General features: G+C 34.4%; 1 protein-coding gene across 21 annotated transcripts in view; it reads right to left on the minus strand.

The window, feature by feature from the left end:
• The window catches only part of FER (FER tyrosine kinase), a 441,906-nt gene that overhangs the window by 102,897 nt on the left and 322,921 nt on the right, over window positions 1-16,088 (minus strand). For all 21 annotated transcript variants that reach the window (XR_011425641.1, XR_011425626.1, XR_011425640.1 and 18 more), the window contains one exon: window positions 2,992-3,115. Coding sequence is in view for 8 of the 21 variants with exons in the window: in XM_023617899.2 (XP_023473667.1) it covers window positions 2,992-3,115 (124 nt within the window). In the remaining 13 variants the exon portion in view is untranslated. The remainder of the gene's footprint in view (window positions 1-2,991; window positions 3,116-16,088) is intronic.

A 16,088-nucleotide genomic window follows, 5' to 3' on the forward strand; every position in this document is an offset into this window, starting at 1 on the left:
TAAAATTTATAAGTTCATATAAAATTTAAAGCATATTTAAAATTTTTGCTTTGATTTGTGGGACACAGACTTCACAATTCATAGACATGCATATATTTTAGAAATATTTTGAGATGTCAAGAACAGGGCTTAGTGCCTTTGTTACTTGAAAAATGAAAGGAAACTTTCAATGATGTTTTAGATTACTTAATTTTTAAGATACTTCATTAGAAATTTTTCCAATGAGAAGAAACACTTTTCACTGTAGTGATTACTATACATATATATATACACACACATATATACGTATATATATGTATATATTTGATATTTATTAGGAGAAAAAACACACAATATGTCTTGAGTGTATCTTTTAACTATAAATCAATTAAAACCCATTGCAATTACTACTGCTTCCACAGAAACAATTCCACAAGATGACATGTAGGAACAGGGTTCTACAGCACAATTCACTTCTATAAAATACTCAACACAAAGAATGATTTATTTTCTCAATACTGTGTCATACATTGGTGAGGTACTGAAATGAAAAGGAAAAACATGAATTCATCCAAAAGAGCATTTACATAAGTTTGAAGAGGAACAAAAGACCACTGGTTAGAGATATAAAATTCATCCAGTAACCATAATTAACAAGGAAAATAAGAATAGTAGACAGTTTAGAAGAAGTCAATGGAAATGATTACAGAAAAATATTATATTGTTGCTATAATATGACTAGTAAGGAAAATCATACCAAAAAAGAAAAGTACTTATGAAAATAAAGACAAAAATACACTGTATGCCACAGATGACAAGTTTGAGGCTTGTGTATTAATGCTTTGCAATACTCTGACAGATGTGACTGATTGATCACTGGACTCTTTGTTGCTGATCCTGGAATCTTTCTCAATACACAACACAGAGAGCCACTGCCAGTCACTGAAAGCTGGCACTAAAATCTATTTGTCAAACCTGCTCTCAGTGACATTGTTCAAGATGTTTAATCAGGAACCTTCCCCACAGGCAAACAGCACAGGACTATGCACAGACTTGTAGAATACGTGGTCAAGCATGGGTTGACTTTCAAAAATTTGTGAATGCATGAAAATCCTTAAAAAGCAAAATGGGGAAATAGATGGGGAATAAATGGGAAAATAAGATTACAGTAGATAATGATATGATTCGGTGAGTGGGATAAGTTTTTAAAATCTAATTGCCATCTACTATTTAAAATGGTTTCAATTCTGATGAGATAGGCACTTAAAAGATGCAGTCAGCCACTTGCAAGAAAAGCAATCACTACAAAAGCAGCAAGAAATTGAAACAACAATTCTCTTAACCACAAAGCACAAAAAATTAAAGATGTTATTGGTAACTGACAAATTAATAAAAACAGTTTCAATAATGTTTATTTACTATGGCTTAAAGCTATAGATGATCTAATGGTTTGAAAAAAATCTGAGAAAAAGTGAACAACTACAATAGAGAATTTGATGCCTGAAGTTGCTTTAACACCTGAGAAATCAAAATTATAGATTTTCTCTAAATAAAGGGCAAAACCCTTTATTGCTACTTTTCTGTTTTTTGGGTTTTTTTGGTGAGGAAGATTGGCCCTGAGCTAACATTTTGCTGCCAATCTTCCTCTTTTTGCTTGAGGAAGGCTGTTGCTGAGCTAACATCTATGCCAATCTTCCTCTATTTTGTATGTGGGATGCCGCCACAGCACGGTTTGACAAGCCTGTGTAGGTCTGCACCAGGGATCCAAATCCGTGAACCCTAGGCCACCGAAGTGGAGCACGTGAACTTAACCACTGCACCACCTGGCCGGCCCCTGTATTGTTAATTTTAACGAAGTGTTTTCTTCTAGTGAAATTAGTGATAATGCAATTCTTGGCCAAAATCAAATGCGTTAAGTCTTTAAAAATATCTCTTTTCACAGAAAGTAAAACAAATAAAAGTGGCTTAGTTTTAGTTCTCAATTTCCAGAAAAATAGTATCCCTAGTGAACGTATTTTAAAATACACACAATTGTTGAATCTTACTCAAAAATTAAGCCATAATTTTAGTTTCAGAATAAAAGTGAATACTAAGCAAAATTCTTGGGGGAAATTAAGTCAAAAATATCCATTGAGATTAAATAAATGTATATTTCAGGTTAAAATTTGTTCTGCTGTAAGTATACATTATATAACCCCACCAGAATGTTAAGTCAAAGGCTGTGTAATGAAACACATGAGAGAAAAATACACCTCAACAACCAAACCAGCTTAGATAAAGTCCACAATAGTTCAGTCTGACAATGAACCCTGCTCCGCACTGTTATGTGCTGTTTCCAGCACATGAAAACTGCATTAACTCCCTACTTAATTTTGCTTATATACTCTTAGCCATATTTAGGATCTGACATGAACTATGCAAGAGATCTTAAGTTGTATTGACATTCAGCAGTAAAGAACTTTCAGCTGTGAGCAACTGAAATCACAATCTATGAAGTTTCAAGACCAAGTCACTGGCCTTAATGAAATCAGAGAAAGTTTTCAAAAATCTCCTTTAAAATAACTAGTATGCTAGAATCTTTTACCCTTGGCCAAACTCACTGTCATTTATTTTTCTTTTACTATTACACTTTCCCATGACTTTATAAGTAATTTCTTTGAAAAATGAGAATAGGTAACATATACAGTCTTGTTTGGCTTAAAGTCAATAGCTGCTTACATGACTAATCTGTGGTATATCTTATCACTATGCTATTTATGATTATAATAAAACAAATTTTAATTAGTAGGTAAGTCATTGTCTAGTTAACTGTACTTACCTCAGGTGAGATAGAAAACAAATGTTTCTGCTAACCATATAAACTACCAAAGAATGCTTTCACACAAAATATGAAGACCAACAAGAAAATATATGTTTTGTGAAAGACATTTATTGCTGTATTTTAGCAAATAGATCAGTTTTCTAGCATTCTATTAATGAAACTGGAAAATGTTTTTAAAATGTTCTCCTTACCTGTGTATACAGTTTTTACTCTCGAGATAGGACATACCAGAAGCAGCATCTAATGCAAATTTCACTAATTGTTTGAGTTTTATTTCATCCTTCTTCTTTCTCAGAAAGGAGAGGAAATCACCTCCTAGAAGAATTGACAGATGAACAATGAGACAAAATCATGATGAAAGTCACATTTATTACCTATTAGAGATACCTGACAGAACAAAAAGCATTACACATTTGACCACGCTTTTTGCCCATTTTGTTTGAGGTGAGGATAAAGGAAACATGAAAAGAACACTTGTTATTAGAAGCAGATACCATAAACTGTCCTAGATACAGTTTAAGTACTTTAAGTGATTCACACTGTATATTGCCCAACACACGATAATATTTAAAGTCATATTTTTCCTCCATAACAATTTCTCATCACTCTGCCTGGCTAAAATTTTCTACAAAATTTTAGTGTTTCTAACACAAATAAAAGATCATAATTATCATGAGTTAAACATGTAAATGATATTGAATTTATCAGATTCAGTGATTGCTTTAAAAATTGAGATTATTAACAATACCATCACTGATAGTGGAGCCAGAAAGAGAAAAGAGTATGATTTTGATAAAGTTTAGTTGCTGAGCCACATTGGATTTTTCGTGCATCAAATGGATTCCAGTGATGTCTTAGAGAAACTCAAACCAGCATGGTCCAAAAGAAATATAATGAAAGCCACATAGTAATTTTAAATTTACTAGTAGCCACATTTTTAAAAGTAACAACAAAAAGGTGAAATTGATTTTAAAAATATATTTTTTCTTTAGCATAACATATCCAAAGTATTATATCGACATGTATCATTATAAAAAATATATGGGAGATATTTTACATTTTATCATCCTAAGTCTTTAAAACATGACGTTTAGGGGTCAGCCTCGGTGGCCTAATGGTTAAGTTCAGTGCACTCTGCTTTGGTGGCTCGCGTTGGGTTCCTGGGTGTGGACTACACCGCTCTGTTAGTGGCCATGCTGTGCTGGCAGCCCCCATACTAAAAAATAGAAGATTGGCATGGATGTTAGCTCAGGGTGAATCTTCCTCAGCAAAAATAAATAAATAAATAAATAAACAAAACAAAGTACAATGTTTATTTTACATTAATGGGACATCTCAATTTAGATGCAAAGTTTCATCTGAAATATTTAATCTGTATTTAGATTTCATAAAATTTACAGTTGAAAAAGTAGATTCACATAAGTTGTTCCCAACATGCTTAAAAATTTCCAATAACTGTGAATCATGTATCAATTTTTAAATTTAAATCAATTAAAATTAAATGAAATTCAAAATTCAGTTTTTTAGAAGCACTAGCCACATTTCAAAAGCTAAAGAGCTCAGGAGCCACATATGGCCAGTGACTACCATATTAAATGGTATAGCTTTAAACTGTGCAGTCATTCTTTTTTTTTAAAGATTGGCACCTGAGCTAACATCTGTTGCCAATCTTTTTTTTTCCCTCCTCCCCAAAGTTCCCCAGTACATAGCTGTAGATTGTAGTTGTAGATCATTCTAGTTGTGCTATGTGGGATGCCACCTCAGCATGGCTTGATGAGTGGTGCCATGTTCACACCCAAGATCCGAACTGGAGAAACCCTGGGTCGCCAAAGCCGAGCACACGAACTTAACCACTTGGCCATGGGGCTGGTCCCTGCGCAGTCATTCTTAATATAGCATTAAAGGCTACAACTTAATTATTTTTCTTTGTTAATGTACAGTATATTGCATGTTTTTTTTTAAAGTTAAGGCATATTAGAAAGAATATTCTTTAAAAACAATCATTCCATTTTCTCTATTAGGCCCTCAGATTTTAAGCCAGAATTTTGTAAGAAGGATTAGCATTTTAATTGCTATTTCCTGAACTTTTTTATCGTCTTCACCAGGGAATCTAGGCTTCCTTAAATGGAACAACTCTAGAGGTGAAGACTTAATGGCTTTTTCTTTAAGGGGAGCACCTAGAAAATAAACACCTGCCTAAATCTACTTACAATGTTCTCTTTTTCTAACTTCTCTTATTCATAATCAGGTATTACCCAAATTTAGGTGGGCCATTTACAAAATCAATAAGCTATGTGGTTAAAAATAATCTTAACAGTGTCAGATAATTTACTTTTTTCTGTTCTTTTTAAGAGAATATCAAATATATTAAATTACTAGAAAGATTATTGAAATAGTTTCTATAAAGCTTAACTCAATTTTCTGAACAAAATACATAAATGCAACAGTAAACAGCAAAATTAACTACTAATTTCTCAACTTTAATAGGTACAAAAATGCCTATTAAAATGGACTTGAAATCAAATCAATATTTAGTTTAAGTTGTTACTTTGACCAATATTCACATATATTAATTCTTTTGCTAGATGTGTGATCGACTGTTTTAGAAAGAGTGCACCCTTCTGGTCTTGAAACCACATTGCATTTTAAGCTGTGGAATAACTTTCAAATGAAAAGATCTTTTCTGAAATTTGATTAAAAGCAGCATATGACATAACTCCAGTATTCTGTGGAATCCTAATATTATTTATTTCCAAAGTTAGCTTATATTCAGCACTCTTCCATCTGTCTCTTGTTCTTTTTAAAATTATTCCTTCATATAATCCTCCTCACACTCCCCCACCCCTGCCTCAGACTACAAACCCTGGGAAGAGAATTGTGCCTCTGTTGTTCAACACTGTAATTTCAGCACCTACCAAAGTGTCTAGCATGTAATAATACCCTAATAAGCATTTCTTGAATGAATGAGTAAACAATGTGTACATATCTCCTTCTTCCTGCAATTTATAAGCTACCCATGAAGACAAGGACTGTTTTCCATTAATTTTAACATTTCTTCCTTAGCCCCTCTCCAATGGTTAGGACTATGCTTTTCAAGAACTTCTTAAATGTTAAAATAATGTTTAGAAAAGGATGACATTACATTTCTTATCAATGGCACCTGATGGATACCATAAGATTCTTCAAATTCCAACAATAAAACTTAGTTCATTCAAGACTCTGAGGTCATCTTGATAGATGCTTCTGTAACACTACTGCCTTACAAACTGCATCATTAAAAAAAAAAAAAGATTTGCAAAGAAGTAATCCTTGGTAGATAAGACTGTACAACAACATAAACTTAATGTTTTAATAAAAAAAGAAAAGACAACACAAATAGCATTAAAAATTAGCTGAAAAGTGATGCCAAGTCAATAAAGGTAAAGTACTAGAAAGGTAGCTAGATATAGCTATTTCCAAATACCATGACGTAGCCAAAGATGCAGACAAAGGGGTGTTTGACTGTCCTAGTTAATCCCACAAGATTTCTGCCTCAGAGAAATTTCTTGCTTAAAATCACAAAATCATTAAAGTAAATTTTAAATTTATTTCCAATTTATAGTTATTCAAGCCACAGACACTGTGATCTTAAGTAAAGGAACAGAGCCCTAGCTAGATTCTTGCAGAATATTGGAGAGAAGCAAAGCTTTCAGTAAAAATTAAATAATTATGATTCCATAGTAAAAGGCTGAGCCTTGGACAAGTGTAAGTATTAAGGACCTTGAAACAAGAAGTAAATTCCCCAGAGGATAGATTATGAAACTGAAGCTAGGACACTCAGAAAATGATTCAGACTGGGCCAGAACTATTCCTTTAGGCACGACATTTGACTATTATCATTAAGTGAAGAACTAGAGACTGACATTAGATGGTGTAGTCTTTAGTATTCACTGTGAAGTTACTGTAGAGGACACCGTCTGTTCCTTTGAACTCATTTTTTGGTTATTTTCATTAAATGCCAAGTTAAAGAGCCTCTCTTAGAATTTATGATATACACAATAATCATATATGCAGCACATATGTCTATATGTATGCATGTATATCCATCTATGTGTGTGTGTATGCACGTAGCACAGAGTGCCCTACCTGACCATTGCAGTAAGGATCTTGGTCTTCAAAGAGGGCAAAACAAGATAATAACTCCCTTTTTGTAACTGTCTTAACAAGGCTTATTTCTGTATGGGTATACTACACACCAAACCATGACTAGATTATTTTCTAGAATTCTTTACTTGTGATGAATTTCTGAGACAACACTTAATCTCTTTTTATAGCCAGCTTATGGTTTACTAGGGAGATGGCATGATGTGGGGAAAAGAGTGTGGATATTGAAGGCAGACTGACCTAGGTCTGATTAGCTATGTGGCCTTGGGTAAGCTGTTTAACCTTTTTTAACTTCTTTAAACACATAGTACACATGGTGCACACAGTACACACCACAAAGGCTGCTACAACTTATTATTGTTGTTGTTGAAGTTATTTGGCATATAAAATGAGGAAGAGTTGTAGTAGGGACTGGTTGTTGCACAACATCTATGTTCCCTCATTCACCTCAATTTCCTTAGGAACTGCCCTTCTCCCATATTGCAGAGTGTTAACCTCACCCTCAACAATAAGGGTGGTCCTAGATTGCTTAACCCAAGGAAGTCTGTTCCGCTGTCCAAATGACTAGTTCAGAGATAGACACATGGCTTAAGTCAGTCCACTGAGCTACAAGGAGATTCTTAAAGAGTGAAACAAACTTTGTTTTTTGAGAGAAGTACCAGGAAAGAAGCATTTGCTGCAACCGGAAGTGCACAAGACAGCATGTAGTACCACAAAGACTGGCAGCCTTGGGATGAAGCTATCACCATGGAAAGTAGGAAAGAAAATAGTTTTTGGTGACTGGATCAAACACTGCCTGAAGAGTCACTTCCCTCTATATTTTTCAGTTAAGTGGATTAATAAAATCTCTACAATTTCTTACATATCTTCTGTACTAGCAACTGAAAGATATCTAATGGATAAAATAGTATCTATATCAGAAGATTATTTTTGAGAATTAAAAAGGTTTATATATATATTGAATGTCTGGAACAATTAGAAAACAACAAATAGAAGTGTTTTATTATTGTCTGCAGCTAACATTCAGTAAGAGGATGGAAGGTTGTTATTCTCAACAGCTCCTTCTCAAATACTTCTGACTTCATGCTGTGTAAATTTGATCTTACCTGTTATTTCAGTATTAATAAGACTCTGAGGAACTGATCACATTGAACAAACTTGGAGAGATTATTATGTAAACAAAAATACTAATTTATCAATTTGTCATCAGAGAAAAGGAATCATTAAGCTACACCACTAACGACTTCTTGTCATTGAATCGTGCAGAGATTTTAATTTATCTTCAAACAACTTCAAAGGTTATTAAATTAAGAGATACCAGTCCCGAGTGATATATAAAATGTATAATTCATTACTCTCATGTTTTAGGACATCAATTTGTTCCTGAGAAGTTTGATTTAGTTGTGTTCACTTAGACATAAAATAATCATCAAAGCTAGTAACTACTAAATTACAGAGAGTTATTTTTGGAGCTCCATTTATGTCATTGTTCAGAGTTCTTATTAAAAAAAAGAAACTTTTGCTCTTTCACCTGTAATAATGAGAGTTATGGCAGTTAGCTAGTCCATCAAAAATAAGGGGAAAAGGGCTAGCCCCATGGCCTAGTAGTTAAGCATGTGTGCTCTGCTTCAGTGTCCTGGGTTTGCAGGTTCAGATCCTGGGTGCAGACCTACCCCACTCATCATCCATGCTGTGGTGGCAACCCATATACAAAATAGAGGAAGACTGGTACAGATGTTAGCTCAGGGCTAATCTTCCTCAAGCAAAAATAGAGGAAGATTGGCAACAGACATTAGCTCAGGGCTAATCTTCCTCAGCAAAAAAAAAAAAAAAAAAAAAGGGAAGGGGGAATCTATATGATAATCATAAACAATGAATGCTGATTCAACTGGTACTCCACGAAACACAGAAAAGATTTTATATAATAGGAGATAAGCCAAAACAAGTTCTTGAAGAAGAAAGGATCACTGCAAACACCCAAGCAGAGGAACCTGACTGCTCCATGAAGGGTACACTTAGGAGAGATGGACTGCACATAAAGAGAAATTAGCCAGGAGAAAGCTCTAGCTGTCAGTCGAGGTGATGGCGGCTTATACTAAGAACCATCCAAAGAAGACTAAAACTGGATCTGAAAAGACTCAGTAATAAGCTAGAAATGGGTCAGTTTATGGAGAAAGATAAGGAATACGAAACAGTGAAAAACTGAACAAGAATACACTGGCTTTCCTGATTCCATTTTCTTCTTTTTAAAGAAGCACTTGCTGAACAGCTTCCTGCCTAAGTAACATAGTTCAGCTGGGCCAAATGCAGAGCTGAGTGTGTGGTTTTTGCAGTTTGGGTTAATATATGACATTAGTCTTTTCAGATGAGGTTCCTTAACAGCCATGTTCTGCTAACTCTGCAAAATAGTGGGAACCTTTTGCATTTCTCCTTCACAGATGATCTTTGAGAACATAACTCCACAGCAGCCACGATAACAGTTCTATGAAATTCACAGTTTTTTTTAACTTGTTTGTTTGAGAGGCACCAGCCATAATCTTGCCAGACTTATGTGAACTGCCACAACAGACGCCAGAGTCAAATTTCACAAACTCAAAACGTCAGTGCTGTACCAGAAAGTACTTTGGAGATAATCAACTTTTTCACATTGTGGAAGAGAGAGTGAATTTACTTGACTTTTATTTCTAAGGTGGTGATTTTGGTGGAATTATTGAAATTCTAAGGCAAGTGTCTGCAAACTATGGCCTGGAGGCCAAAACCAGTCCAGTGTGGAAAACCATCACACTCATTCCTTTACATAGTGCCTACGGATGCTTTCATGCTACGATGGCAGAGTTACGATAAGAGACCGTATGGCCCCCAAAACTTAAAAATTTTACTGCGTGGCCCTTTATAGGAAAAGTTTGCTGACTCGTGTTTAAAGATACTACGCAGTATTTCATATTTCATATAACTGTAGTCTCTTTCATTTAATGATTTCTATGATTGCTTTGTGTACTTTCAACTAAGATTTTACTTTTCACTGTGTGTTTTTTACACTAGAGCTCAACAGTGCTATTTTTTAATGCTTAAAAAGGAAGCTGGAAAGGTAGATTCGCCAATTATTTTTATGTCCTAAGGTTGATACACATATTTACACACAAAAACATACATAGAGTGAAATCATAAGTCCCCTGCCACCCTCCCCGTCCACAAGCCACTTTTTGCCACTAAGGCAAAGAAGTTCGAATGCCTGTCTCTCTCCTGCTTTCACGCCAAACTACTCACTTTTCTATTTTGTGGCTTATGCCCCTCAAAGCTGCCTTTGACATAAATTGTAGACAAGAATGGATGGGAAAATCAGGTGTATTAGATGTTGCTTCTAAAGTCTCCTGGAATACCCTTCATATACTTAAGATGCTACAATGGCATTTTTTTTAAATAAAAAAAAATCAATAGAATGCTTATTTTGATGCCTCCATGTGCTACAGAAAACCTGCAGAGACAAAATGTGGCATCAATTCAAGCGTCCTCAGATACATTTTTCAAGAGATGTGGGATAAAAAGATATCTAATAGTACATTTAAATTTAATAAGGGAATAATGTTTGTAAAAGTTAATAATGTTTTTAGAAATTAAATTTATCATAGGCTAGATAATTTAGGGCCAGTAATGTCCTCAAATCAATAATATCAATGACTACTTATTATTTAAAATAATTAGAAATGTATATTTGTACCTTCATATTTATGCAATTTTGTTGGTCACAGTCAGAATTTAATTCATGCAAAGGTTTTGATCAGAAATACATTCACCAATTATGAAACTTTCTATCAGAATACAAAAACACTACTTTAAAATATACTTTTCAAGAACACATTGCACAAAGAGTGGGGAATGTCAGTATCAAGGAAAAATCAGAATAAACAGGAGCCTCCTTTCTCAACTTTTTAAAAACTTGTGGTAAAAAAATACACCATAAATTTACTCCCTTAACAATTTTTTTTTTTTTTGAGGAAGATTAGCCCTGAGCTAACTACTGCCAGTGCTCCTCTTTTTTGCTGAGGAAGCCTGGCCCTGAGCTAACATCCATGCCCATCTTCCTCTACTTTATATGTGGGACGCCTACCACAGCATGGCATGCCAAGCGGTGCCACGTCTGCACCCAGGATCCAAATCGGCGAACCCCAGGCTGCTGAAGCAGAATGTGCGAACTTAACCGCTGAGCCACTGGGCCAGCCCCACCCCTTAACAATTTTAATTGTACAGTATAATACTAACTATATGCACATTGTTGTACAATAGATCTCTAGAACTTTTTCATCTTGCATAACTGAAACTCTATATCCACTGAATAACTCCCTATGTCTCCCTCCCTCCAGCCCCTGGCAACCACCATCTACTTTCTGTTTCTATGAATTTGATTACTTTTGATAACTCATATAAGTGAAACTATACAGTATTTGTCTTTTTGTGGTTGACTTATTTCACTTAGCATAATGTCCTCAAGGTTCATCCATGTTGCATCATATGACAGGATTTCCTTCTTTTTTCAGGCTGAAGAACATTCCATTGGATGTATATGGCACATTTTCTTAATCCATTTACCCACTTATGGACATTTAAGTCATTTCTACATCTTGCCTATTGTGAATAATGCTGTAATCAACATGGGTGTGGAAATGTCTCTTCAAGATCCTGTTTTGAGTTCTTTTGGATACATATAAGGAAGTTGAATTGCTGGATCATATTGTAGTTCTATTTTTAATGTTGTGAAGAATCTCCATACTGTTTTCCAAAGTGGCTTCACCAATTTACAATCACACCAACACTGCATAAGAGTTCCAAGTTCTCCACATCCTTGCCAACACTTGCTATATTCCATTTTGATTTTGTTTTGTTTTTTGATAGTGGCCATCCTAATGGGTGTCCAGTGATATCTGCTTGTGGTTTTGATTTGCATTTCCCTGATGATTAGTGATACTGAGCATCTTTAATCTGCTTGTTTGCCATTTGTACACCTTCTTTGCAGAAATTTCTATTCAAGTCCTTTGCCCATTTTTTAATCAAGACTTTTTTTCTTGTTATTGAGTTACAGGAATTCTTCATATATTTTGGATATTACTTCCTTATTTGATATACGGTTTGCAAACTTTTCTCTCATTCTGTAAGCTTCTTTTTCCCTCTGTTGACTGTTTCCTTTGCTGTGCAGGACTTTTTAAGTTTGATGTAGTCCCATTCGTCTATTTTTGCTTTTGTTGCCTCTGGTTTTGGTGTCATATCCAAGAAATCATGGCTCATTCCAATGTCATTAAGCTTTCTATGATTTCTTCTAGGAGTTTCATAGTTTCATGTCTTATATTTAGATCTTTAATCCATTTTGAATTAATTTTTGTATATGGTGTAAAATAGGGTCCATTTTCATTACATTGCCTGTGGATATCTAGTTTTCCCAATACCATTTGTTGAAGGGACAATCCTTTCCTCATCCTGTAGTCTTGGCACCCTTGTTGAAGACCAGTTGACTGTATACGTTAGGGTTCATTTCTGGGATCTCTATTCTGTTCCGTTGGTCTGTCTGTCTTTATGCCAGTACCATACTGTTTTGATTACTGTAGGTTTGTAATATGTTTTGAAATCACGAAGTGTGAAGCCTCCAATTTTATACTTCTTTCTCAAGATTGGCTATTTGGGGTCCTTTGAGATTCTGTGTGAATTTTAGGATGGTTTTTCCCATTTCAGCAAAAACTGTTATTGGAATTTTGTAGGGAGTACTTTAAATCTGTAGATTGCTTTTGGCAGTGTGGACATTTAAACAATATTGAGTCTTCCAATTCATGAGCAAAGGATGTCTGTCCATTTATTTGTGTGTTGTTTAATTTCTTTTAGCAATATTTTGTAGTTTTAGCATACAAGTCTTTGACTTCCTGGTTAAGCTTATTCCTAAGTAATTTATTCTTTTTGATGCTATTGTAATTGGGATTTTTTTCTTAATTTCCTTTTAGGATTGTTACATTGTTACTGTATAAAAACACAACTGATTTTTGAGTACGCATTTTGTACCCAGCAACTTTGCTGAATTTGTTTATTAGTTCTAACAGGTTTTTTTTGTGTAGAATCTTTCGGATTTTCTACATATAAGATTATGCTACCTGAGAATAAAGAGGATTTTACTTCTTCCTTTCTGATTTGGATGCTTTTCACTTCTTTTTCTTGCCTAATTGCTCTGGCTAAGACTACCAGCACTATGCTGAATAGAAGTGGTAAGAGAGCACACCTTTGTCTTGTTCCTGATCTCAGAGGAAAAGCTTTCAGTTTTTCACCTTTGAGTACGATGTTAGCTGTGGACTTTTCATATATGATCTTTATTCTGTTGAAGTAATTTCCTTCTATTGCTAGTTTGTTGACTGTTTTTACCATGAAAGGGTGTTGGATTTTGTCAAATGCTTTTTCTGCATCAATTGAGACGATCCTGTGATTTTTGTCCTTTGTTCTGTTAATGTGCTGTATTAACATTTATGGATTTTCATATGTTGCATCATCCTTGTATAACATTTACACATAAATGAGATTATAAATTTCCTGCTACCCTCCCCATCCACAATCCACTGTTCGCTACTAAGGCAAAGTCTGACTATTTCTCTCCCTACTTTCACGTCAAATACTAACTGGGATCCTCATTTATCAGGGATCAAAGTATACAAACTTTTTAATGACTCATCAGAAACCTAAGATAGCCTACAGCAGAATCTCTTCTCACTTTGTGACTCACCATCCTTAACACTTGACTTTTAGGTGAACCATATGTCTCAGTACAAGTATCTTTCCATAGTGGTTTTCATCCACCCGAGGTTATCTTAACTGTCTACAATTCACCTTAAACAGCAGTGGCAGAATCAAGAGGTAGTCTGAAGAGTATTATCTAGAAATAAGCAAATTAGCCTTCTATGTAACTCACTCAATTTTGTAAAGCATTTATTTACCTCAATCATTTATGCATATCTACTTTAAAAATATTAAAAAGTTTAGAACAATAAAGCTGTGACCTACCCAATTTCTGGCTATGGAAAAAAACTACCTAAACTTTTCATCTTTGTACCTTTGCGAGTAGCACATAATTCCTTTCCATTTCTCACCCCCATCACCCCTGTGCTCAGCCATATTACACACATGAAATATGTTTCACCTAAAAAATTTTCTGATGCTACTTAGATGATTACATTAGTACCTAAGAGAGGGAAAGAGCCTTCTTAAATATTTTCCAATAGTGACCACCACAAATGACATTCCATCTTATTTTTTTTAATAATTCAATAATGTAATACCTTAAAAATTCAGACAAAAAACCTACTGTGGAACCAAAAAGCAAAAAAGGAAAACTGGATTAGCAACACACAGCCTGGTCCAAATGACAAACCTAGAGATATAATTGTAAGTTCAACTCAGTTTTTAAAAACTAAAAGAATAATGCAAATGGAAATTTGGCAATTCAGAATCTAATGCATTCTCTAGATCTGTGGCCATGACTCACAAAAAGTAATACATTTTACACTGTGACCCAAAATGCACATATTCCTATGCATATAAAACTGAAGAAATATTAATTAAAAAAGATTTTACCATGTTCAATATACTCTCATGTTTCCTACTCTGATTTTTAAAATACTGGTGAAACCCACTAGAGTGATTTTATAAGCTACTCAAAGATCATGACCCAAGTACTAAAAACACTGCTATAATTATTTATACAATTAGATTTTGAAATATATAGGGATGGTCCCAGGGACAGAAACTCATAAGGTCACAGTTCTTTTATTCTGTAAAACCATGGAGGTCTGATAAAATCTGATAAAAGTATGGATCGCATCCTTATCAAATGCTTACAAGAACATACACAAAACAAATTGCATATAATTTTGGAGGCTGACAGAAAGTCAAAGTCCATACATGGAGGCAGAAGCAACAACAACAACAAAAATGCACCAGGAATTGAAGATATTAAATTTTTTTTTGATGAGGATTAAAATGACAATTAAGCCCATTATACCTCTAAGGACATGTTTAAAAGACAGAAAACACATAAGCAGAAGTAAATATGAAATGATAGATAAAACTTTAAAAATAAATGAAGCAAAAACTGATAAAACTGAAAAGAGAAAGACAAATACACAATCACTGCCAGAGATTTTAACACACCTTTTCTCAATAATAGGAAAAATAGATCAATGAGCAATAAGGATTTTGAAGATTTTAGTAAATATTATCAACTAACTGAAGACAACTGATATTTACAGAATTCTATGCTTAACAACTACAGAAGACACATTCATTCCAAAATCATACAAAGTGCATGACAACAAATTAATTAAATGAGAAATTAATGACAAAAACATTTCTAGAAAATGCTCAAATATTTGGAAATTAAGCAACACACTTTTACCTTACCCATGTGTTATGGGCTGAACTGCGTCTATCTAAAATTCACATGTTGAAGTCCTAATCCGCAGTACCCAAGAATGTGACTATAATTGAAGATAAGGTCTTTAAAAAGATAAGTAAGTTAAAATGAAGTGATCAGAGTGGGCCCTAAGCCAAAATGACAAGTGTCCTTATAAGAAGAGGAGATTAGGACAGAGACACACAGAGGGAAGACCTTGTAAAGACACAGGGAGAAGATAGCCATCTACAAACTAAGGAGAGAGGATCTGGAAAAAAATCAGCCTTGCCCACAACTTGATCTTGGACTTCTGGGTTCCAGAATTTCAAGAAAATAAATTCATGTTGTTTAAGCCATCCTCTACATGAGACCTTGTTATGGCAGCCCTAGTAAACTAATACATCATGATCCAAAAAAAGAAAAAAATCACAAGGGAAATTAGAAAATGATTCAAACTGGATCATAATCACAATTTATTGAATATAGCTAAACAGCACTTAGAGAGAAATTTATAGCTTTAAATTCTTTTTTTTTTTTTAAAGATTGGCACCTGAGCTAACAACTGTTGCCAATCATCTTTTTATTTTTTCTCCCCAAATCCCTCCAGTACATAGTTGTATATTTTAGTTGTGGTCCTTCTAGTTGTGGCATGTGGGATGTCACCTCAACAAGGCCTAATGAGCGGTGCCATGTCCATGCCCAGGATCCAAATCCTGGGCCACCGAAGCA

The sequence above is a fragment of the Equus caballus genome, chromosome 14, assembly GCF_041296265.1.
Source record: "Equus caballus isolate H_3958 breed thoroughbred chromosome 14, TB-T2T, whole genome shotgun sequence".
In the NCBI taxonomy this organism is placed as follows: Eukaryota; Metazoa; Chordata; class Mammalia; order Perissodactyla; family Equidae; genus Equus; species Equus caballus.